Below are 26,771 nucleotides of genomic sequence, written 5' to 3' on the forward strand. Positions count from 1 at the left end.
TTTTCTTTTTCTGTCTATTTCATCTTTTCTATACGTATGTATGTTCAAATAAAAAATTAAACCGTTCCTATCAGCGCTTTCAACATGAAAGACAGGAATATAACAGGAACAGGGCATAAAACAAAAATGCAGCTCAAAACGCTGCACTGCCTCGCTCACGCCTGTTCGGACATCCCAACAGAAAACAGTGTAATCAAACTGATTTAGGTGCTGAAGTTCACTCTTGTTGCAACCAGTTAGGCAATGGTTTAAGTCCACTCTTTTACACAGTATATTTATGTATTTCTCACAGTGTTATAGGCCTATGTTGCTATTTCCTCTGTGCTAAATGATCACCAAAGATCACAAAGTGGTCATAAAAGTCATTATCTGTTGTTAGTCAGTTTCATGCTTTGTTAGGTACCAGTGAGTTTGGATAGCAGGAACCCTCAGTATGGTTGCTATGGTTTCGTGCAGTTTAACATTGCTTGCACAGTCAATTTGGGCGATGTTTCTACTAGATGTATTGCAGACGAATCAGAAATTTGTTCATTGTTTTAAAAATTAACATCATTCATACTGATTAGAAAGCCTCCACTTTACACAGTTAGTGTGAAAATGTATGTGATCAGATGACTCTGTATTCTGTCTGAATTAAATGCATGAAGACTAAAAGTCAAGCAAAACCTGAGACAACGTCACATGCACATTTGTGGTTCCTGTGATTGGTAAAGAGAGAATCAGGCTGATGGAGCACAGATAGAGAGTGACAGGACTCTTTCGTGATTGTGAATGTGTTGGTTGATTGATGATAAGCATGGGGTGTGGACAGACCCCACTAGGATTGAATATACTTTGCCAACACACACATACACACACAAACACTAACAGTCCTTCAACAGGCTTCCTCTGCACTTAAATCCTGCAATTCCCAGAGGAGAACTGTGTGTGTGTGTGTCTTATCTTAGTGTGTATGTGTCTCCTGGGGGGTCTTGTCTCGTACCCCCCAAATGTGTGTAACTGTTTCGCTCGTCTGCCCTAATTCCAGCACTCACACAGACAGATACGCACACATTAGTCATGGCCACAGTGAAACAAATGTTGCTGTTAAATGTGGGAATCCGATTTGTTCCTCACTCAGTTTTATCAAAGCTGGATTTCGAATCAATTCTCGATACACACTAGAGAAATTAAATCGTTTAACATGCCAGGTCAGAAAATACAGAGAAAGTAGTGGAATTTAACTCAGTTGTTGCAATTTCAGCTTCACAAAATCCTGGCGGGACTATTGAAAGTCATCAGTACATGGAATACTGTTGACCCTGAGATTAAGAGTCCCATGCTCTACCGACTGAGGGAGCAGAGCTATATATGACTGAAAAATTGGGAACTTTTCAGGGCTGCATTAATTCTAATAGACCAAGAACCCTCACCCAGTTGGATTTCTGGATCAACTCCCCCAAAATATTGATGATTTTTTTTTTGTTGCTATCACAGCCTGCTAGTTGACATTCAGCTCACCTGTGTAACACAGTCAGTATTTTACATTAATATGGCCGGTTTCTATGTTCTCATGATTTTGTAGACATCATGTACATATTCAAGGAAAAAGTTTTCACACAGAAACAAAAGAAGATGTATCTGTATCGCAAAAACTAAAGTAATAAACCTGCAGGTGAAATCCATGTCAGGAGTGGGATTTGAACCCATGCCTCCATTTGGAGACCAGAATTCCCTTTTACTCAGGAAAGGAGTCAATCCTTGAGTCTGGCGCCTTAGACCACTCGGCCATCCTGACACCTGAAGCCTGAAGCCCTGAATTCAGTCTGGAATTCACAAGATAATCATAAACAGATTTATAGACTTTTAGGAGACTTGAAAAATGCAACACCCATAAAGTTACTTTATATATCATTATCTGCTTTCAGCACCGCAACACAGTGCACTGATTTGTCCGACACATCTGTGGGGAGGTGATTTGATGAGTGAACGCCTCTTTAAAGTCATTAGTACAAAACACGTTCATGTCAGGTTAAAAAGAAGCAGCTTTCACATCAGTCAACAGGTTAATAAGAGTAAGATCCAGAGTCGTCATTTTCTTTTGTACTTTTTGTGACTTTTTTTTTACAACATCCCGTCGTCTGCCATTGCTGCTCTTCCATGTCTATCTTCAGCTCACCTCAGCTTATATGTTTGAATCAGCCCAGCTCTCATGCTTAGTCTCCATTAACTTGTTTGCTGTCCCGCCTAACAGACTTTACGAGTTTCTTGAAGACATAGTCTAAAATCTAAAATCACTCCCCATTTCCTATATAATGCATATTTACTGCTATTTTATATTAGTATCCAATTTGGAATGTCACATACGGACACATAATTGCCAGCCCTACACCTGATGCAAACTGATGATTTATAAGTGTCTGAAATCTCTATTTCCTGCCCTCTAAATTATTTATGGACAGTTTTTAGGAAACAGTGAACAAGTGATTTCAGCCAATCACAGAGCATACAAAGAAGCAGGTGTTTTGCATTAGGGTTAATTAGTTGAGTTTATATAAATGCACCTGTGTTCTTTCATTCTGTTTGATCTTCATGCCTGTGGCTGAAAGCTTCTATTTCATTAAATAGAGTGCACAGAGTTTGTGCATTCATTATAATTAACAATTACCTTAAAATGAAATTACCTAACAGCATACCCTATCCTCACACCACCTCTTTCTCTCTCTGTCACACTCTGGTATGCGTTTCTCTTCTTGTAAAATCTTTCAAACTGTAATCAAGGGCAGTTTTGACTTTTTTTTGTGAACAATAATCATTTTTGTCCCGTCTCACTGCCTTCCTCCTGCAGATTCTCTCTCCTCTCCTGGATCTCAATCAGAATCGCAGTAAACTGAAGCTGTACATCAGTCACCTGACCTCACTGTGTCAGGAGCGAGACCCAATCATACTGCAGGACTTCGCCCCGCCCCCCGCCTATCACCGCTCTGACTCCGCCTCCTGGCAAACACAGCTGCACAGCATGACGCAGGAACAGGTGAGAGCACTTCTGTAATTGTGTGTGTGTACTTTTGAAAGATGAGCATAAAAAGATGCAAAGTGAATATAAGTCTGTGTGTGTACGTGCGCACGTGCGTGAATATGGAGTAAAGCGATGACATTTTGGCACTCCCAATTCATCTTTTCCTTAAATCAGCCCCTGATGTGTCATGTGATGACGTGTGTGTTATTGTTCTCGCTGTGTGTGTGTGTGTGTGTGTTTGTGGGGTTCTGTAGCTGTGCGGATATGTGTGTAAAAGTCGGGCACACACTGGCAGATTTTTGGCGCTGCCTTTGACATTATTGAAAAGATTTACTCCAGCGGGTCACCTGACGACAAGCTCCTGGCTGTGGAACAAATACTGTTTCAGACGTTTTATTTTACAGGGAGTAAACTGGGCTTTGGGCTTTTGGCAGCAGGATGAGGGCTGGTTCATGTATGGAGCAAGGAGGGGAGAGAAGAGCATATTTATTTATTTATTTAACTGTCAAAAGAGTTGTCATCTGTGTGCGGGAGGAGAGTGAAGAGAAGGAAAATGAGGATACAGAGAGATGAGGCTTACAGGGAAAGCTAAAGAAAAGTTGGCCCGCTTGCTCGCCTAATGTAGCCCCGTTGTCATCGTAACCAGTTGTGTTTCAGATATTGAATATACTAAAAACTTTGTGGCTGTCTATGCCTTCCCCATGTCTCTTTCTCTCTGTCTTTTTCACCATATTGAAAACATATCAGGCGATACATGGTCCCTACATGTGGTATACATTGAAAAATGGTAACTCTAGACACACACACACTCACTGAGCAGTGTGACAGAGTGTGTGGTTGGGGTACAGCAAGACTAGTTTCCTACAGTCCTCATGAAAGCCCTATTGTGTGTCTTAATGCTGGGAAATGTCTCTGTTTAGCATGAGTGCTTCAGATATGGCACAGCATGCCACGGTGTCACTTTAAATAAACGTTGAAAATGCTGAATTAAGTTGACATTTAATCACTGTGTACATTAAAGGCACAGAGAAATGGTATGGGTGACTTTCACAGACAGACAATTACTGCATGTATTTTTCATCATCGGCCTAAATGCAGAGAGCAATCTGCGGTTCAGAGGCTCCATATTTTTTAAAAGAAAAACTTACTCTAAATTAAAACTAATCATGTGGGCTGCTGTGAAAGCTTATCTAACAAGATTGAATGCTTCTAGACGACCAACTACCCACCACGCAGCATTTAATTTCTACCTTATATTTATAAAAACATTAAAAAATATTGAAAAAATTTAAACCAAGCTGTGCTCGTGGCCACATCCAAGCCAAATTTACAACTGAGGCAAAAAAGATCTTAAAGGACCGTTCTGACCAATTTACCACAAATCACTTACACTTAACTTTACTGCAAAACATTGTCAAGATGTGCCGCAGTGTTTTGAATTGTTAAGTTGCCCTTTGCACATTTGATGCAGGCTTTTAAGTAAGATAGTTAATCCCAGAAATATTGCATCTGCTTTTTCTTCAAGTTCACTTAGCATTGCTAGATATGAAGCATTTGAAACATATATACCTAAAGGAAGACATAGCTTGATAGTGTCTTCATATGCATATTTGCCAACCCTCCCAATTTTCCTGTTTTACATTCTCCTCTCCTGGTTTCCTCCCAGGATTCTCCTGTATTTCTCCCAGTTTTCACACATTCGTTTTTCTTTTCATTATCATATCCTGTTTCTGGCACTGTACAGAATGTATAAGCCCTACGGCAACAGTTAGGGTTGGACTCAAATATTTGGCTATTTGGGTATTTGTTAATTGGGTATATATTCGGTTTTCACTTTAGACATTCGGATATTCCTTATTTATTCATTTTTTTGCAGAGGACAAATGTCATTTCAGTGTCTGTGATTGTGCTGCTGCGCCGGTCACACACATAGTGACAGGAATGATCATTTCACCCAACGGTTAACAGGTTTATTGTATTTTAAGAGGACTCGTTGAATTGTTTGGTCAAAGTTGGGTGGGGAAAAAAGGTATTTCATTAAAATGCCAGCAGAGCAGCAAGGATGCTTCTTTTATTCTGAGGTTTTGCCTTTTGGGTGAAAACTCTTTTCTTTCGTTGCGTTCTTTCATCCTCTTCATCACATTTTCTTCCATTTCTACCATCACCCTCTCAACTTCTTTCTTTCTTCAGGCCTTTTTCCCCAAAGGAAGACCATTCCTCTTTCCCGTATTTTTCCTCTAAAGTGCCTCCATCAGCATAAACCTTTTACTCTGCTGCATGTCAGTGGAGGTGTAAGCGAGTGAGTTTTTTTACTGGACCTTTTTTCTCTCTGTTTTTGGTGATATTTTTCCCCTAACAACATCAGAGTTTGAATCTTTCTGCCTCTCTCTGTCCAAACCCGCCCGTACCCAGGCAGTGCCACTCGGCGCCATGTGTCTGCCCTAGACCCCGACCCTGCCTACACACAATCGCAGACACACACTGCTTGTCTTTCATTCGGGGCCGCATTTCTCGTTTTCCTTCATCATGTGTCGCCATCACCCTGGCTGACCCTCCTAACACACACACACAGACTCCCTCCACACTGCCATGTTCCTGTGTGCCAGCCTGTCCTCTCTGTCTTGTGGTTAGTGTGTGTGTGTTTTACAAGCTTCTCCTTGGCTCTGTTAAAATGCGTGGCACTCTGTAAAGCCATTAGGATCATACTAAAATAGCATGTAAAACACACACGGACAGACACACAAACACAGACACATGGAAACCCACATATTTTATGCCCACACATGCGTTAACATGACAACAATCATGAATGACCACTGGAGGCTCATGTAGTGTAGACAGTAACATGTCCTCTGTTCTCTTAACCCCTTACAACCTGAGCAGATTGGCTTGATTTCTTTCATAAACATAGAAAGAAGGCATATTAACAAGAAAAGGCCCTAAAATTAGAAAGAGATTAGTAAAAGAAATAAAAGAAAATAAAGAAAAAAAATGAAAATAAGTTTAAAAAAGAATTATAAAAGAATTATAAATATATTTTTCTGGACATTTTTCCTTTTTTTTTAATTTCCCCATAGCTAAATTTTAAATAATTTTCTTGCCACCTTTTACTTTTTTTTTTTTTTTGCATTTTCCAAACATTTTTTGCCATGTTGCTCATTGCCTTTTTCCCACGTTTTCATAAGAAATCAAGCCAATTTTCTCAGAATTCAGAGGTTTAAATGCTTATGAACGCAGCACAACAAAACTGATGTCGATCCAGGTTCTTAAGGGTTAAACTGGAGCGAGAGCTAATAAAGAATCCTGTTAGAGGAAAGGGTGGTGGGTGAGAACAAGCTGGTCTTCAGAGTTAATCAGCTGGGCACCTCCCAGTACAGATAACTGGTTGCATCAAGGGCTAGAAACCCTTAAGGAGCCTTAGCTTAAATTCAGGTCTTTACTGAGTTCCCTGCTGTCTGTGCTGATAAGTTTAACTGCCCTGTAGATAAGTTTGACAGTACAAAAAAAACTTATTATTAGAGAAACAAAATTTCCTATAAAACATCCCAAAATGTATCTATGGAGGGCATTTTTAAGGATCCAATCTATGTGAAGACATCAACAGTAAAAAGTTCCCCATAGTTTGTTTTAAAAATGAAATTGGGGATTTTCTTAACAGAGAATGTAACTGAACAAAAGATTTGCTTCACAATACAATGAAATAAACAAAAACACTCAGTTGTTGTTGTGGCAAAAATAGAAGATATCATCTCAGCATGCCAACCACAGCGCAGCATCAGTCAGCAGATTTTGAACAAAATGGATGTTTTGATCCATCATGTGAAGTGAATCAAGAGCCTTTTATTGAACAATGAAACATTTTGTTAAAGCCATCCTCAATTTTTGTTAATGTTTGTTACATTTAAATGCGATGATCTGGGTTTAGATGCAGTGTTGGATGTTTATTGCATGGATCTTCCAGTTTAGTAATTTTTTCAACCCTCTTCAATCTTCTGAAACATTTTCATTTCTGTAGTTATTGAGATTAGAGAGTTAAAGGAGACTTGCAGTGAAGCAACAGCAGAGCTTTTACCTGAGGGGATGTTTGTAGTGGTGTGGCTCTAAGGATGGCAGTGTGAGTTGATTCACCGCTTTGGTGCAGACTGAAATATCTCAGCAGCTTTTAGATGGATTGTGATACAGACATTTGATCTGGCTTCTGGTCCATAGAGGATGAATCCTCATGACTGTTGATGACTTTTCTTGCACGTGCAAATCAAAGTTGTCACTTAGGCCATGTCCACACGGAGGCGGAACCGATCTATTTCTTTTTCTTTTTAAAAAAGTTTTCCTTAAACACGGAATCGTCTCAAGAAAAAAACCCTAGTTGTATATATGCCAGACCTGTAAGTGGCGCTGTAACGCTCCCACAGAAATACACCAAAAACAGAGAATAAGACATGGAGCAAGCGCATAAAACTTGTGCGATGTAAACAAACACACGAAGAAGATCGCAGAGAATACAAATCAAGCTTCGGGTCACACTTGACTACAAGACGACCAAACTGCAGGAGAATGTTGACTGTAATCCTCCATTGATATGGGTTGTAAACACGGAAACTCAAGAGTGGCGTCTTCAGATTTGTTCACTCTGGGACCCGGTTTCAGAAGTTAGCGCATTTGAGCTCCCAAAACACTGGTTCCGTGTGGACAAAATGTCCATACGATAAAAAACTTGCAGATACACCTAAACCCGCCTTGGTGGCCTTATATTGTGAAATTTAGTTTTACTGTTGTGGAAAACTTTCCACTTGTGTGAGGAGAATTCGGTGACAAGAGAAAATAATCAGAGGCAATATTGATATGCCAATAAATATGTGTCTTTATTTAATCGTGCCGGCATTGAGAGAAGTCTGACACGTACACTCAAGAACAGCAGACAGTTCTTGCGAACAAAGGTTTGCTGTTTATACTTATGACGTAAAAAGAACCCCAAAATGAGGATTTGAAATCAACGCATAAAAATTCCTAAACCTCACAAAAATTTCCGTACATTAATCATTAAGGAACAGCCAATACATTCAGGCTAATCTAAAGTGGTTACACAGCATAAAGATGTGATTACTCAGCTAATATTACACTTCTCTTTGTGGTTTAAGCGAGTGGACAACAGCTTGCAAGTTAGGTTCCCTTTCACAAGAACAAAACCATATTAAGACACAGACACTCTTTTTTATATGGTCACGTGACTGATAATGTTACGTATTCACGAGAAGTGACTTTCTGAGGTTTTCCCCGGGTTTTTTTTGGGGGGGGGGTCTAAGGACAGAAAGATGTTGTATGCTGTATGTAATTAATTTATTTATTTTTAGTGTATTTATTTAACCAGGTTGATCCCATTGAGATTAAGAATCTCTTTTTCAAGGGAGACTTGGCCAAGACGGTCAGCAGTGAAAGCACTCGCCCTGGCTCTTTTTTTGCATAGTTTTGTGCACCTCCAACCTATTGTGAGAGGAAGAGCGAGCCGTTGTTTCGGCTCAATAGACTCCATGAGTGTTGTTATATTTAATGCGTATCTGGAAACTCTTTTGAGCTCCATCCGCCAGAGTTCGCTCCTTTGCCGTATGTTGGGAAGAGGTTTAAAACTGGAACTGCAAAGAAAATAAAATGTGCATGTGTCAGAATCGTGAACCAGCTGATTGATTGTTCTGCAGAACCAAAACTGACCAACTGACATTGTGTCTCTTTTTACCGCATTTAGGCTTTTCTGAGCTGCCAAAGCATTCGACATTTGAATGTCTGATTCGTTTCCTGTGTATCTTCTTGCTGACATTTGCTTGGACTGACCTCAGTGAAGGAACTAGACGAATATTAAATCCAGCACATTTTACATGGCATGCTTTCGACCAAGACTAAAGTATTAAAGCTCGGCAGGGAGCTGTTAGCGGAAGGTAAGCTTTCAGATGATGGATTCGCTGAAGATATTTTGTCGGTCGACTGTTCCTGTGTATTTGTTTCCATGTCTGTCTTTAACCTCGGCTGAACTACAAAAGCAACACTGATTCCAAAAGTGAGGTTTTACTAAAAGAGCTGTTTTCTGTGCCATACTCATAATAATAACCTTTATGGCTCAATGACGTCTCTAATGAGCACTGAAGAGAACTGGCATCGTATTCAACATTCAGACGCACAAACACACACACACGCGCACGCACACACACACACACACACACACACACACACACACACAGGAAGTCTCTCTCTCTCTCGCCCCCTCCCTCCCTGGCGCGCTGTATAAAGGTATAAAAAATGGCCTGTTTGTATGCATGTGCATATCTTTAAATCAAACGTTATCAGTACCATTTTTATACTGCTTATGTTCATAGACATAAATGTTCAAAAATTCATGTTCCACTGTGAGTCTATGTCAGTTTGTGTGCATATGTTTGCATGCGTTTGGTATTGTAAAAATCATATTAAGTGTTATTGGCTCATTCTGACATTTTATCGCTGCTCTTATGATTCCAGCATGAATTGTCAGCCCATGACCCTCTATCTGCTAAAGCAAAAAACAGCTCCCAGTGAGTGATTTTCTGTGTTTCTGAGCCAACTCAAGCTGGAGAAACCTCAGTAAAAACTGAGTCCGCATATTTACAACTCTACAAGATTGTAATGATGGAAAATGCCACACAATTACAGACTTTAAAGTCATTGTTGTTGCAGTATAATCTCCAAATACAAGAGGGGAATACGCATTTTTTCTTTGGCTTGCTGAACATACGTTTTTTAAAGCTAAACAGTGTATCTGACAGGTTTTCAGGGGCTGGCAGCTGTTTAGTCAACTGAAATGAATCGAATGACTTTGTAACAAACTTCCAATGTTGGAAAACAAAACAAATATGCTGCTGCAGCCCTGGTGGCTTTAATCTCTGCTCTGTGAGTCCTTGCTGATCAAAATGTGATTAAAAAACAGATCTTAAAGCGATCATTGAATTTCTCAAGAGGAGAAAATCAGAGCACGAAACAATCATGTTTATGTATGTGGTCAAAGTTGGATTCTGGTTATTGACAAAGGGAAATCTAACTTAACATTTGGCATAATAACATAGTTAAAATCTTCAAAAACATCTGCAGAGTTAAATACATAAAGCTTGTCTTGCCTTACATATAAAATACAACCTTTTGGGTTTCAAATGCAGGCAATCAATGTTGTTTCAGCTCTGCAGCCTGATGCCCTATAGCTGAGTCATGCCCTCTTCACAGACTGGCAGACGACTAAGGGACTGTGTGTGCGTTAATGTGTCTGTGTGACGAGCCTCCTGGCTTCAAGGTCACTGATTGGGTGAGTTTTGATTGACAGGAGATACAAAAACAGGAAGGGGTGGAGCTGTAATTAAAACATTATAGTTGATAATGCAGAGGGCGACTACAGTATTACAGTCATATTGATAGGCTGAATGTGTGTGGAACATCCCCAGTGATAATAAAGAACAAAAGTTATTATTTTGATTGTCAGTATGTGTAGGTGTGGGTGACAGAAGGTTTCCCAATGATAAAAACACTGGAGTTGCGACTGCTGTGACAGTGTATGTCTCTCTCTTTGCTTGTCTGTCTGATGGTTCTGCCCTTCTGCCTCAGAGTAGTTCACATGTAAGCTGCAAACATAAATCGATTTGAAATCTGTGTAAAAAAAATGTGTTTCTATAAATCTGAAACCGAATCGCCAGGATAAACGTACACTTCTGCACACCTTTGATACCTTAAATTTGCACATTGTTATGTGGTAGATTTGTAATGTGTGGTTAAGTTTAAGCACAGGAAACCCTTTTTTATGTTAAGGAGAAGATCACGTTTTAGCTTAAAATACCTGCTTTTAATGGCACTATCCTTAGCAGAAAGAAACAGACAAGTCCCCACAAAACTACACTGTTTAATAAAAAGCTGCAGGAAAAACAGCGCCGACTCTCTAAAGAAGCAACAAGGTTGTTGGTTTCAAATAGTTGTCGGAAGCTTAGCATGCGCGATACAATACACGCTGATATGATATGTATGTAACATATTTGTGGTTTGCAGAAATATTCAATGCCAACATTTTCCTCTGGTGTGGTGGCTGAAACCAGGACAAGACATAAATAAGACAATAAGAACTTTACAGCCGGGCGGTAAAAAGAAAAGCAGATTGCATCACTTCGCACCCCTTCACCACATGTTTCAGCTACTCCCTTCAGCCAAACGTTTCAGAGTTCCTCTGGCCAAAAGGAGAACTTACAAGAACTCTTTCATTCGCAGTGCGATATATTTTTGAAACAAGGCGAAATAGTCTCTACTTTTTTAATGTAGCTTTGCACATGTTTTTATTGAGCTATGGAACTTTTGTGCAGTTTTATATTTTTGTGAGTCTCATAGGTATGAACGCTTTTTTTTTCTTTCATGTTGTTCAAGCCCCTAACTGAAGGCAATTTTCTGTCACCATATGATTGAAAATGAAGTTTTTCAAATCTTGAAATGAAGGAGCAGAGAGTTTATTTAAACAAAGGAAAGAGATACAGTGAGAGAGATGTTTATGTAAACTGATGTAAATTATAAGAAGTGAAGAGAGGTATAAATGATTGTTTTAGTGTGAAATTCTTTGATATTTTCCCCCCATTTTTTTAATTTGTGCATGAATAGGTTGGCTTTGGATTTTATACTTGGACTTGACTCAGACTTGATTCATAAAAAGTTATGGCTTGACTTAGACTTGACTGCTTTGAATGGATACTTGACTTGAGACTTGGATGAAAAAATATCCTGGTCAGACTTTGATAAAATCCACTAACAAATAAAAAATATGTAGATGGTGCCAGGCAAGCCTTGCATGGCCACACAGCTTGAATAATTTTATGATAAGGCCTCTGCACTGAAAGGACTTTCTAAACTCTAGACTCTGCTAGAATAAAAAATCATTTCTTATATAGCTTTACAGGGATAATGCTCAATGCTTTAATTTGCAATTTACTCGAGAAGACATTTGACCTGTGACTTCATTTGGATTTGGCCTCAGAAACCTTAAAAAACCAGTACTCTTTCACCCAACATATTAAATTACATTTATAAAGGTAATGCTTTCATCCAAAGCGACATACAGTAAGTGCATGTTGGCGAAACCCAAATAGTGCAAAAATCGTACAATCAGCAAATATAAGGATCTACTTCCAGTGTTAGATTTAGAGACAACAGGAGATAGAGGAAAAGGTTGGTTTATGAAGTATTTTTTGTTTTTAATGGGTCCAGCCTGACACAATGATTTGTCAGGCTGTAGCTGAAGGTGTGTGATATTTCTGCTGTCCTGGTGTCACTTGGGAGCTGGTCCAACCACTGTGAAACAAGGACAACAAACGGCCGTGACTTTGTAAAGCGGTAGCTGGGTCTCCTTCATTGCGAGAAAGAGGACGGGCAGAGGTGTACAGTTTGGTCATGTCCTGGATGTGATCAGCCTGAGCCATTCACAGCACGATACGCAAGTACCAGTGCGTTGAATCATATTCGAGGAGCCACCACGATGCAAAGGAAAAGTGTCTATGTGTGCAAAAGAAATTGTTAAGAGTGGATGGAGTGGAGGGGAGACAGAGGGCGGAGGAGGAGGAGGAGAGGTTTGTCTCGAGCAGAGAGTCAGACCCATCCATTTGTGCTGCGTTGTGGTCTGGGGTCTCTCTTGGCTTTCATTAGGCAGCTCTGCTTCCTGCTCCAAGGATGATTGTTTTCTCTCTAAATATGATGCAGAGGTCCTCGACAACCATTAGACACACACACACACACACACTGCAAACACACACTCAGACACACATAGACAAAAGGAGAGACAGTCAGACGCACCCACACACATGTGCGACCCTCAGTGCCCATTTCACAGACACACACACACACACACACACACACACACACACACACACACAGGCCTGGTCATTACAGACTAACTGCTGGGTTTTTATGCAGATTTATTGAATCCAGTCTTAATGGCTTCACCAGACGACCTCTTTTTACATGCATTTGTCGTCCGTCTCCCTTGATCTGTCCCTCTGTCTCTAGTTATCACACTGTCCTCCCCCTCCTCTTGATTTCCCTCCTCACTCCCTTTTCTCTTTTCTTTCAAATCTTTCTATTTTTCTCCATCTTTCCTTTGCTGTTGTCACTCACTCTGGATCAATCTGTTCTCTGTCACGCTCATATAACTCCCACTTCAATCACTGCCTTTTCTTTTCCATCCTCTACCTCTCTGTCTCTTCGTCCACTGTTGTCTGTAATGGAAAGACAAGCTGGTGATGGTGACAGGTGAAGGCCACAGACTTAAATGAACACACGGAAACAAGCTTTCCACTCTCACACTCTTCTCGTCTCTATCTAAAGCTGTTAAATTTTAGTTTGCAATGGCAGCTTCATGTATGTCTCCTGCATTACTGCTGCAAACGTTTCCTTTGACAAGGTCAAGTTCCCTCTCCCGGACAGCTGTAAAGTCATTGTGATGCATGCACTGGGGTTTGTAGCCAAATATTCAGAATTGCACATGAAATAAGTGGTTGAAGTTGTGTTGGTAGTTGAGGCTTTGTGAAGGGCAGGAGGAGAAAACAGACAAAGAGAATAGGATGGAAATTTTATGCAGAAGAAATTCAAAGAAAATGTTGTAAAAGAAGCTGCTTGTGTTAACTGAGGATGTATTGTAGTCGTTTTTTCTTGTTTTTTTGTTCCAGACATTTTATTTTATTTATCCATATTAATGTATTCGAAGATGTATTTTTTAACGATCATGGCGCAGACTGCGGCTCCCTCAACCACAATAACATTAATTATTGATGGGCTGTATAGTTGCTTTATTATGCAAAAAACAATTTTCCTCACCAGTTTGCATTCTGTCTTTTTATTCATTTAAAAATGTTATTAAAATGATATACAAGCAGGTGGCTTTGCAGTTTGGCTCGTGTTATGTGCGGGTCATCATAAATGAGCAAATCCGAGGCCCCTGTCGATCATCGTGCGGCTGTTGGTGAGCATTTCTTGCCCAAGTTTTTTTGGTGTGTGCCACACTGTTGACCCTTGCCTGCTTTTTTTCTGCCAATTCAGCATGTTAAATCAACAGCAGAGCGAGTGAGTCAAATCTTCTGGTTGGCAGTTCAGCTCAGCACACAAGAAAAGAACGTATGTGCTGGTTGTTTTATGGGATGGCAATACAATTTCAACTGTATACATTGTACTATTTCTGTTTTTCCTGGCCATTGTTTTTGGCCAAATAAATCAACAATTAGAGGGAAATTCTATTTTGGTTTGAACAGGTTGATCATTACCTTCTATACCTTTCTTTCCTTCAGTTATGCTCCCAAATTTTATCATTGGCCACAGGCTTTGCAGCTTGGTTTAGATTAAGTCAAACTACTCTTGATATTTATGTGTCTGTAAACTGCATTTTCTTTTATTTTCTCATACAACCTTATATGGGGCCTAAATTTTCTGTGCCATGTTACAATGTTGAACACTCATTAAAACGTGGCCAAAGTTTCAAATAATTGTAATTCCTGTGAGTGAACTTCTGGTGACATTTTTTTCCTACCTTCTCAACAAGCTGTCGTCAGCTCCTGACATATTTATATGGTTATCTGTTACATTACATACAGTGCTACATGTAGCTACATGCTAATGTAAAGGAAAATATAATCTTAATTGCCAAAGTTTATAATTATTGACCGATTTCTAATCAAATTCAAGTTGGAACATGTCCACGCATGTTTAGGATCTTTTATCAGTGATTTTTCACAATAGAAAGTACCGCCCCTCTCCGTTACAGTCCCCAGCTGCTATGACAGAGCATAAATGCCAGAGCAGACTGGCTTTTTGGGAGTGGGGCTTAAAGAGCGTTTCACACAGAGGGTGAATACAAGAGTTCTAGCTTAGACAGTATGAGAAAAATAGTGTTTTTAAACATTAAAGCATATTAACATATTCTAGTAGAAACCCAAAATACAAGTACGGACCTCAGAATAAGCATACAAGTCCTCTTTAACACCGTGAATCAGTTTCCTTCTAGATTGTCCCACTGGGAGGTTACACCTATACACAGTAAATGCTGGAGTCTGTTTCTGCTGTTTATTTCTGCAGCCATTTAGTGCCGTAAGTCCAGCCTTGTGTTGTTACTCCTAGAGGGGCAGTTTACAGTTTAAGTCTTTTTTTATATGCTCTATAATTCCCCTGTTCTCTGTGAAGGCGTTCCAGTATAGTAACCACACAAGCCCACTTCTATCTGTAGCTTAACTTGCTTTAATAGGCGCTCGAGTAAATGTTGGAGAATTGAACTAATAGTTTTAAATTCCAAGCGCTCACGAGCAAGGCACAGGACAGTGGTGAGCTCCCAGATTTCAGTGTTTGATTCTCTATCCCCTCCTAACTAACTGCTCCCAGAGGCTGATCTTGTAATATGAATATGTTCCTACAGTCAATTTGGCTGATTGAATAACCTATTAAAATAAAATAACCAAGTGATGTTGAATGGCCCACGACACACACTTCCCTTTTATTTTTCTTCAGCTGTTAGCGCTAAAGCAGCGCAGTATTTTTCAGTCCTCCAGGAGCAGTTTAAGGTACAAGTCCTCAAGCTCTATTCCCACTGCAGCTTGTTAGTCTGTGTTTTAAGCTGCGCTTCCTGGACTGCAACATGACTGGACTACGACATTCACTCACACATTCGGTCGGGCGCTTTTGGGCTTGGCACAGCGCAGGCAGCCAACTTATAAAGCAGTCTACTTGCAGTGTAAGCCTGTAAGAACCTAATGGTTTAAATAGAGACAGGAAGAGAGACAGGGATTATAATAGCCAATACAGGCCCATTACATTTTATCCCTTTGCTCTCACTCATAATGGTGTTGCAAGAGCACCGCTCAGGGCTGCCGCTGAGGAGTCTGGAGCCTTTTTAAACCTCCCGATCGTATCTTTGCTCATGCAACTTGGTATGCTATTGCTGAGGAATATTAGGTCAAACTTTGCCCTCCAGACTTTTTCTGTGTCCTGACCCTCATCCTCTCCTTCCCCTATGTCTTCCTGCTGCTTTTGTTTAAATAAGAGTCTGTCATAAAGGTTTTTTTTTCTTTTTCGAAACAGTCAACCTTTTCACCTCAGTTATGATTTTTTTTTCCCCTACGCATTTTCCACCAGGCAGTGCAGCTCTGTCACTGTAGTTGTTACACACTTATCTTAAGGCAGTCATGCAGTTATTGAAAAACAGGTTGGAATATATGAAAAATAATAAAACCATTTTTTTCACTATTATCTGAACATGTTATGTTCCAAACTTGGTTGAGACTGGATAAAATGTGTACCCAAAGTGCTGTTTGTTAATGCTGGAAAATGGCCCTACTGTATGAACAGGATAGGAATACAGGAAAAAAGTTGTTTTGCTTTTGCACTGCATTTTAAGACTTGAAGCATACATCACAAAAAGTAACAATTTGCACGTGGTAGCACTGATTACATCCAAAAGTTAAAGGTATTCCATGGTTTCTTAATAAAAAAAATTAAAAAAACTACATTGATGTTGCTGCATATGACATTCATAGCATTAATATAGCATCAAAAAGCTATTTATAGAAAGATATAGTGGAGTAATGGTTTAGACTTCAATTTCCTTTGGGATTAATTAAGTTTAATCTAATCTAATGTCTGTGTATAAAAGGCTATAGATGTGTTTGTGTGTCGTATAGAGCTATTTTCAGGTGAAAAGCTGGAAGTAAAACCGTCAAATTGTCATTCCTGGTTCATGATCCAACTTTTTGTGCTTGTTTTCGCCTCTGTGATTCATAAAAGGCAAACCAGGCTCAGTATTTTTGTCAGAATAACTTTTCTTACTTCTAAATAAAACAGAAAGAAATTCTGTAACATTGTCAAGAGTAAGTTAAAGGAGTAACTACATTATTGTTGGAAGTGGGTCAGTGGGCCTCACTGTAAGATCTATGGAGACTTGGGACCAGACCTCATGATTCATTGGACATCATTTCCCCTAAACCAGTCAAAACAGGGTGAAGTTAACTGTTTCAAATACACCGCAGCGAAGAGAACGGAGACAGTTTTCTGATAAAAAGAGACCTCTGGCCTCCGAATCATCTGTAAATGTAAAAACTGTCATGAAGTAAGTTTGTTAGATGTGTGTGTGTGTGTGTGTGTGTGTGTGTGCGCGCATCAGGCTGTTGACCTGCTCAGGATGGACTAATGCCCTCCAGTTAGATCGTATATTTGTACCTTTACGCGTCTCTGTCTCTGTTAATCTCTCCGTCTCTATCGCTCTCTGCTGAGTTGTGGTTTCTTCAGAAAACATTAGCATTCCTCTGCAAAGAGGTTCAAGCCCTGCAATGTGTGTTGAGGGGTCAGTGTACAGACATACACACACACACACACACACACACACACACACACACACACACACACACACACACCTCATCCTCATTCCCAAGCTGATAACCTGTGTGTGTGTGTGTGTGTGTGTGTGTGTGAGAAAAAGAGAGAGGTTTTGTTGAAGATGATTTTTACTGCAGCCATTAAAGCTCCATTATCGTGATGGATCATTATCTGCCTTATCGGGGGCCAGGAGACACACACAAACACACGCACACACACACACATATCTCATCCTTACCCTCTATCTATCTCTGCTTCCCACAATCCTCTCTGTCACTCAGTAAATCAGAATTTGAGCTTGCAACATGCACTTCAGCGTCACAATGTGTACTCACACACATCTGTCATGTTAAACACCCACAGCCTACACTGATGCAACTTATAAACACACACACACACACACACACACACACACACACACACACTCAAAGCCATGAATCCAGCGACACCAACTCTCTGCCCACTTCTATTATTTCATCTACATTTCTCTGTGACCACACACACACTGTGATCACATGACACGTGATCCATGGGAGTCACAACATCCAAACCTCTACCTCATAACTAGAATCATGCAACATTGTTTAGATTTAATTTCTTCGGGCCATAAATGAGCCGTGAAGCGCACGTAGCAAGAGAGAAGGTTTATTGCTTAGCAGCGTGGGGACGGAGGATTAAATTATGATTACTTTCTGGGGAAACCTGGGTCTTATTTTTCTACTTTTGGCTCCCATTCATATCAGTTATGAGAACATTTTTCCCACCTGGTTAATTGTGGTGATTTAAGGATGTTGCGACTCTGTTCGACACAGCTTTGCAATAAAATTCATTAGGACAAGAAGTCAGCCAGGTTTTAAACATGTCCTCAGTTTAACCATATTATCTAAAAAAAAAAAAAAGCCTTTAGGATTTTTTTGCAGAACTGCTTCGTAGTTCAGCCTCTAACGGCACTGTGAGTGCACACATGCAGATTTCGGGTATAAACTTTCAAACAAAAGATCCGCCTTTGTTTGATTCTTGCCTTTGTTTGATTTTTGATCCTGCATCTGTAGAAGTCCTTTGGATGTGCGTGCCCTTTTACCTTGTTTGTACTCTTGGATTTCACCATCAGATTGGTTGTTTAGATCATCTCATGCTGGGGGTCGGGATCTTTCTGCTAGGGCATATAATGATTGTTACAGATTGTTATAATTTACAAGATGAATAATAGGATATGAACAGTACTTACAACCATTTTTGTACAACTGTGCTACTGTTGTACTTTCTCAGATTTCTGAAGTCATGTCAAGTCATGCAATTCCACGATCTTGTTTTTCCGGGCTTAGAAAAGTCGTGAAAAGTCCTTGAAACTTCTGCAAAAACAATGAAATTGTATTGCATGTAATGATATCGTTGCAGTGATCGTCTTTGGATAACCTGTCACGTAATGTAACTTTATTTTAAATGTATTTTCTTTAGCTGTTGATGTAGCTCTAATATGTTGATGCACGAGGATTTGTTTACCATCACACACGTTTCTTACTTTTCCCTGCGTTCTGTCTCTTCCTCCATGTATGCCAGATAGCTGGAATTACTTTGGACAAGAAAAATAATGTAGAGTCAATCCCAAAGTTTCCATATCTGTGCCCAACTTACACTTTAGCACCACATTTTTTCAATTACGGAGTTGATATATTTAAAGCTTTCAGTGCTGAATTAAGTAAAATATTATAAAAAAAAACACACATAATAATACTACAAGGACACAAGCAGTAATCTAGACAAAAGCCAATATCGCTTATTGATTCCCTTATTAGAGTTGTATCAGTCACAAGCTGATTATTGATTATGCAGGCAGTGTTGTAACTTAATATCATGACAGTATCTCTTATAGTTTGCATCTTCAGCGTATATGATCCTGGCATTAGCGCTGTGTTTGACCCATTTAATCTTGATTTCCAAATACCTTTTTGAAGCATCTCTCGGGTGAAGGTCAAGGCTGTGTGAGGCCCAGAGCAGAAGACAGCAGACACACACTCAACCATTTATCTCTTCTCAATCATCTCACGACCTTATCTTTACTGCCGTGTTTTCTTGGGGGATTGCAACTAAAATGCAGAGTCATTAAGTTGAATTACCTGCAAACACATAGTGACACGTGGAAAATATGTCAAGGAATGGGTATGCTTCACAATTTGAATACTGGCTTGAGGATGGTTGGGCATTGTAGATAATAAAATATTGCAAACACCTACACACTTCAGCATTACACTCTCCTCACTCACTTTATCCATTTTTCTGGCTTTTCCTTTAATTTCCTTGTCTTCATCCTCATCTCTACTCTCTCCTCAATCGTCTTCTTTCTCACTTTTTCCTTCTGTCTCTCAGAAACAGTATTTGCAAATACTGCTAAGCTCTTGTTGCAGTGTACATGCAGAATATGACTGTTATGTGGCTTCATGTTGGCGTACAGTGATAACACAAATATAAGCACCAATACAGACTACAAGGATATTCTAAACAAAAGGCAAGGCGTTAATTATGAAGCACATTTCATACACAGAGGAAAGTTTAAGGTGTTGTACAGAGAAATTACTCAAACAACACAATTTGAATTACAAAACCATTAAAATGGAAAAAAAAAGAGTAAAAAAATACGTAATATCTTGGTGTACCATAACTTAAGATGTTTATGAATATTAATATTCAATATATAAAGCTGTTTTATTGCATGCAAAGTAAGTAATTTGTTTTAAATATTATTCTCTGTATAAGTTTGTTTATATTTTTGTTGCACTTTAAACTACACTGCAGTATTTAGTTCAATAGGCTTCGTTGACATCGCCATATTGATAAATTGATGTATAAATCTTACATGAATTTAAAGGGATATTCCACAGTGTATCCCTTCCATCAAGTTAGGGTATTTTTTTAAGAGGGAGGCTTAAAAAAAAAAAAGATCAAAGTTTACTTTTATTCTTTAGCACGGCCCAAGCCCAAATTTCCCAGAAGGCAACTCAATAATCAGCTTAACTTGCTTTGCCAATGAGTTCAGTTTTGATGCTTTTTTATGCACTCTGGCACTTTATTTAAATCCTGAGTACAAAAAAAAATAATTGTGAACAGACCAAATAACAATGTTTGTTTACAGTAACTTCCCAGGAAAAAAAAAAAATAGTTTAAATGTACATTATATTTATATACCACCTTGTCATTAGACAGCCTTTTCAGAGGGGGAACTGAAGCTGTTATCTCAAAGCCACTAGAACAAAAAACGCTGGAATTACTGGTCTACCGCTGCCTTCATTGGTCAGTGTGTAAGGTAAGAAAATATTAGCACTCACTTGATCTGATATTGAATATTTTAGCTGACTAAAATACATTTTGCTAAGGCAGTTCCACATCAGTACGTCGTTTAGCTTCCGAGCTGGTAGATTTGGTTTACCAGCAAAGCAACATAGTACATAAAATAAAAGAAATGTCAGAAAGTGACAACAGAAATAAAAAAGTTACATATGTCAAATTAATTCCCAGCTGTCTACCCAAAGCGATTGTTCTCAGCACGATATCAGTGATTCGGTCCTCTAGAAAATGGTTGGTAGACCACCCAGCACTTTGGCCCATAAGCTGAGCATGCCTGCCTAATAAATGTCCACACACATAGTTTTTAACACAGGCCTTCTGCTTACAAATCTGTTATCTCGAACCAAAAGCACTAAATCAAAATTGAAAATCCATAGAAACATTACACAAGGTATTGCCAAAGCAATGTGTGAAAACTGACCTAAACTTCTTTTATATTCACATCACTTTTAAAGAAACAGTTACACACTCTCCAAAAATAATCTAACAACATAATATATGGATAAGGGGCTATATTTATGTGTGATTTATTGGGTACATTTTCATTAATCATTAACAGTATTATTACTCACAGCAGTTTTATACATGAATTAAGCCACTGTAATATAAAATGTCACTGAGATTTGCTGGCTAAGAGATGAGAGCAGAGAGAGGAGGTTGAGACTTAACGAGGAAATATCTTGCCAATATCTGACCCAGGCCTCACACACCACACACACACACCATACACACCCCAACATAAATGTGGGTTTGTGTTACATGACTGTTTGAGAGTTGCTCTTATTGATACAGATGTATTGGTCATTAAGTCTGTTAGGTTTGACGTCTCAGCTCGGCGGCAGCCAAAGAAAATAACATCAGCGCTCTCTCACAGAAATGTTCCACTCTGTACAGGCAGAAAGAACTACATTGTGGTGTTTTCAGATTACAGTCTGATATGCGTGTGTGTGTATGTGTGAGTGTGTGTGTGCCACTGAAAACATGCTTCATGATCATCCAGGGGGCTGTGAAAAGACTTTGTCTTTCTGCCTTTGCTTGTGATGTTGAATCGTATCAGTTAAGTCTTTTATCTTTCCTTCATGTCCGTCTTCAGGTTTTTTTCTCATCGTAAAGGAGCAACGTAGTTGAAAGAATCTAAAGATATAGCTCTACTTTTGATGCAATATGCTTATTTTATATCGTCTTGGATGATAAGACACCACACTTGCAAATGTTCATCAAAGGTTAAGTTGTGTCCAGTTGTCAGTTAGCTTAGAATAAAACTGGAAACAGCTAACTGAGCTCTGTTTGAAGGAAGGGCTGCACCCTGAAAGTCAGAGATTTGAATCACCAGTAGGAGACCTCTCAGTCAACTGAGATTGCTTCAAGTTGAGCAGTCTTTTTGCTATTCAGTGTCCGGGGCAATGTGCTCCCGGGGATGTTTTAGTCTCCAGATTTTGCTGTGGCGTGAGTGCTCTTTATTTTCACACTACTCTTTGGTACAAGCAGGTGCAGACATGCAGGCAGCGACACAGAGGAGATACTGGACACAAAGAAAGAGAGACTACACTGTAAGGCTCTGAGATAACATTATCTTCGAATAGAACAGCCAAATCTGATCCGTCAGATACAGCCTTTTTTAAAGGTAACAAAAAAGCACTACAAGTATGAAGGATTTATTTTTGAATTGGGGCTGAAATGTCCCTTTGAATGCCATGTTACTGTGTTGACTGTGTTGCGACATGTTGGTTTACAGAACGTCTAAAATCTCTCTCATCTGTCTCTCTCTCTCTTAGTTGGAGGCGGAGTTAGCGCTGTGCGAGAGGGAGGGGGCGGAGCTTCAGGAGTACGCCAACCAGGTCCTGCAGCAGATCGCTGACCGATGCCCCGACATTTTGGAACAAGTGGTCAACGCTCTGGAGGACAGCTGCTGACACATGAGTGCGCACACACACACACGGACAGAAACACAAAGAAGCTCACACACATTAGTTTGCACGCAGAGTCAGAAAGCAAGCAGACCGTGATCCCCGAGTAAAATCGCAGGATGAAGACCTTGTTTTCCACCTGCTCTTCACTCTCATTTTCACTGATGTAAAAAGGGGATCCACAAAAGAAAAAAAATCATCTTATCACAGAAAAATGTTCTTTCACCGTGTCTTTAGTCGCTGTCATTTCAAAGAAGCGGTGCCATCTGATGGAATAATTGTCAATTTTTTATTTCAAAGTGCTCTGTTGGCATGCAAGTTAATTGGAAATAGTTGATGTTTATGAGACGTTAAACACGATCTTCCTCCGACTCAGAAGGAGCCTCCACTGCACTCGCCATCTGTGACACTTCACAGCGGCCATCCTCTGTCCTTCCAGGCAATCAGCGGACTTGTAATTGTGACTTGATGTATTATATGAGGGAAAAAAATATTTTCAAACTGTATGAAAAGGGTGAAAGTGAGTCGATCTTGCCAGGTTTGTTTCTGATGCCAGACTTACACGCTGTTACCACATTCTTATTTGATTGGTTCAGACACAAAAGTGTGTTTATTTCAGCTGCCTTTGATTCTTTACATCATTTGCTGCTATCTTTTTAACTTTTAGTTTCTATTTTTTTCTCCATTTCTTGTTTTTTTCTGATGAAAACTTGCAGTTTCTTTCCGCAGTAATCTCTGGATAGTTGTGTATATTGTAAAGAGAGAACATTAATTAACAGAAACACAGCTTTCGTCAGGGGACGCTTTCATCTATTTTTCCCCCCATTATTGATGAAAGGCACAAAATCTCGCAATACTCCCTTTATTAAAACACAGCAGTGTAGATGTTTTGTGTTTCTTTTCAACCTAACAGTTCATGCTGAATTAGGTTGTGTTCAGACAATCCCTCACTTACCATTTTGTGACAATCCCTTTAGAGTTAACGTGGAGAAATCTTACTGAAACGTCTTTTTTTTCCTGGAGAGGTAGGGAATATAAAATAATTGCTATATATTTTTTTGCTTTTGGTAATATATACAAAACACTAATCTTGTTTAATTGAAAATATTGTCATGTTATTGGTTGGTATGTTACATAATGTGTCAGACTTCTCTCTTTTTTTGTGATTTGCAAGTAACCACAGATTTGTTCCGTAAGCAGGAGACTGTTACTGGGAACGTATATTGCACCTACACGAGGCTCTGTGTCCACCGGGAACGATTTCTCAGAACCAGTTTCTTGTTCTTGTTGTTTACAGTGGAAATGACACTCTGATGCATGTTTCCCACAGCGCTGACAGCCTTAGCATGATTTCAACGCCAACAGCACAGAGCACCAGTGGTCCAGATTGTTTCAACTTCAATCAAGCTCCTCAAACAGGTTTTTAAAAAATCTTATACTGTAGTGAGTGCTGCAGCCATGACTGGCCACGTGCAGCTGTTGAGCGCTGCTCTCTTAAAAAAAAAAACACCTGGTGGAGACAAAGCCTGGAGATGGGGATTTACGACGCACACTTAGATCTGATTTTAAACAATCAGAACACAAATATGCTGTGTATTAGAAAAGCAGATGAGTTTCATTCCAAAATATTCCATGTGTCTGTTTTATGAGGAGAAATGATACCAGTTTGAAATTGCCAAAATCTTTAGTGATAATGAAGAGGCTCTTATTTTGGAATGAAACTCCCTCAGATATGAGCTCGTGTTGTAAATCCAGTATTTTGTTGTCTGTTTTATACTGATAATGTTTTGGAACGGTGACGACTCACTGTGACTTGGATTGAAAATGGGAATAAGAGAATGGAATAAAATATTGATTTATCTTTATTTTATTGTGAAAGGATTCTGTTTGTCATTTCATTGATCTCTGTGAAATGTTTCACAGGTGAGAGCAGTAGCAGTGATTCCCAACTTTGTTTTGACTTGGGACCCCTTAAAGGAACAGTTTACCTTTGAGCACCACAAGCCGAGTGTCATCTAGTTCTGTAATATTGGAGAGAAAGCAGACAGATATCTCCAACACTCTGCAAGTCACAACAAAACAGTCTAGAGAGATAAGAAGCACTGCAGGTAAGAGTTAAAATATGTGTTTTTCATTTAGGGGTGAGCTGTCCTCTTACAGCAATGTCCTCTTGTTGTACGTTTTGTGTGTGAACATGAGTTATAAGCAGTTTAACAAAGAGTAATTTTCCTTTCATATATTTTTACTTTTGAAGTAAGTTCATAGTCTGGAAGAGGTGAAAAAGCATTTCACAATAAAATACAAAAATAAAAAAAGAATGCCATATAAAGCACGAAAGTATAACCGTCTAGTGACTCCTACGATTAATCCTCAATCACATACAGACAACTTTATTAATCCTGCCAAGGGCTATATGTTCACAAACACCTTCACACAGTGGTGAGTGTTTGTTAGATATATCACAGAGGCAACGGCTGATTTGTTTGTGTCTTTTTTTTTGTCTTTTAGTTGCAGACTGGAGTGCAAATGATAAAGACAGACTTAAGAACATCTTCCTTTTGTTTCATTTCCCTACATTTTTTTCTGACCTGACCTGATCCTTCCCTTTTGCCTCCCTCATTCTCTCTATCTGCTTCTCTAAACTGCTTCTTATCTTGTCACTAGTGGTTTATTTTCCCATCCGCCCACAATAACGACATTATTCCACAGCCTAGGGCTTATCCTGTTCCAGTTCTTTACACACACACACACACACACACACACACACACACACACACACACACACACACACACACACACACACACACACACACACACACACACACACACACACACACACACACACACACACACACACACATCAGCCACACCGTTACTCTTGTCTTAAATGTCCAACAACTCATCCAAAACTGCAGTGTCTAATAGCCTGGACCTAAATAAACCCAAAAAACATGCAAAGAAGGCAATGAGCAACAAAAATTACATGAAAATGAAAAAAATGTAACAGAAAGTTAAAAATGAAGAACATGAGCCAGAAGTAGTGCTTAAAAACTCTGATCATTCAGTATCATAATTTTTAATATGCATTTTTAATGATTATGAATTCAGTTTTCCCAAGCTTCTTTTGCAATTTGCAGAACATTTCTTACCAAGTTCCTTCGTCTTTTTCCATGTTTTTGAAAGAGAACGCACCAATATGCTCAGTCCTCAAAGATTTACTTGCGAAAAGCGTCTGAAAGCGGCACAAAAAAGTGATGTCAGTCCATGTTTCTAAGTGTAAATAGTGTGAAAAGTTTTAACCTTGACCTGTTTTGTAACATTTTTTTTTTACTAGAAAAGATGAAAAAGTTAGGATTTGTGCATGTGTGTGTGTTTTGAGGGTGAGCTGATACAGGAAAGTAACTGTGGAAACTTCCCTCACACACTTCCTCACGGTTTGCATCCTGCATATGGCAGCAGCTCCGCGAAATGCGTTCACTCAACTAGAAAATCGGCTTTAACAGACCGACCCAGCTGGACTGACCTTGAACCTCGACCCCGGCTCGACCTCTGACTGGAAGAATTTTTAAGCCGAGCGAAAACATCATCAGACTATTAGAGGTCGCTCTGTTTCTCACACAATAAAACACATCAGAGGCAGATCGCTGACAGTCTGTAAATGTAACATATGTGTCCGTGTTTACCTTCACATATGGCAACGCTTTGCTCGGCGTGTCCGTATATACCTGGATTTGTGGAGGAGGATTCTGCTTTCTCCATCTACTGTCCTAATAAAAGCCAGTGGAGGGAGACAGAAGGGATGAACGGAGCGCGAAAGAGGAGGAGGAAGAGATACGCATGTATGACTGCCTGATTTATGTGAAGGAGAAACAGAGGGAGAGATGGATAGGAAAGAACTGAGACACAACCAGCAGAGCGCCAGACATCATTTCATCTTCTTGTCATGAAGTACGCAAACATATTTAAACACCAAAAAGATGTGTGGAAGAAGGACATGTGTTAACGTGTTTTCACAAAACATAGCTTAAGACTAAGGCCTTTTTCACACGTACGTGGCAACTTTTTGAAGCACAGCTTTTTATACAGCGTTCCCACGGTTCTTTAAAAAAGTCTCAAAAGGCATTAAATCTATC

At 39.5% G+C, this 26,771-nt stretch overlaps 1 protein-coding gene and 1 non-coding gene across 9 annotated transcripts in view; one reads left to right on the top strand and one right to left on the bottom strand.

Annotated features, from left to right (window-relative positions):
* LOC121961587 (ELKS/Rab6-interacting/CAST family member 1-like) overlaps positions 1–24,503 on the top strand; it is a 156,600-nt gene extending 132,097 nt beyond the window's left edge. For 5 of the 8 annotated variants that reach the window (XM_088072970.1, XM_088072968.1, XM_042511644.2 and 2 more), the window contains 2 exons: positions 2,828–3,013; positions 22,507–24,503. In XM_088072970.1, the coding sequence (XP_087929096.1) occupies positions 2,828–3,013; positions 22,507–22,644 (324 nt within the window). In that variant the 3' untranslated portion in view covers positions 22,645–24,503. Of the gene's footprint in view, positions 1–2,827; positions 3,014–22,506 lie in introns of those variants that run through there. The other 3 variants (XR_015775584.1, XR_015775585.1, XR_015775586.1) reach the window with 1 other exon arrangement.
* On the bottom strand, positions 1,665–1,777 carry trnal-caa (transfer RNA leucine (anticodon CAA)). Its single transcript has 2 exons — positions 1,740–1,777; positions 1,665–1,710 (listed from the first exon to the last, which is right to left on the bottom strand). It is a non-coding gene; the product is annotated as a tRNA-Leu (tRNA).
* Positions 24,504–26,771: the final 2,268 nt, after the last annotated feature.

The sequence above is a fragment of the Plectropomus leopardus genome, chromosome 22 (genome assembly GCF_026936395.1).
Source record: "Plectropomus leopardus strain MGB_pleo_1.0 chromosome 22, ASM2693639v1, whole genome shotgun sequence".
In the NCBI taxonomy this organism is placed as follows: Eukaryota; Metazoa; Chordata; class Actinopteri; order Perciformes; family Serranidae; genus Plectropomus; species Plectropomus leopardus.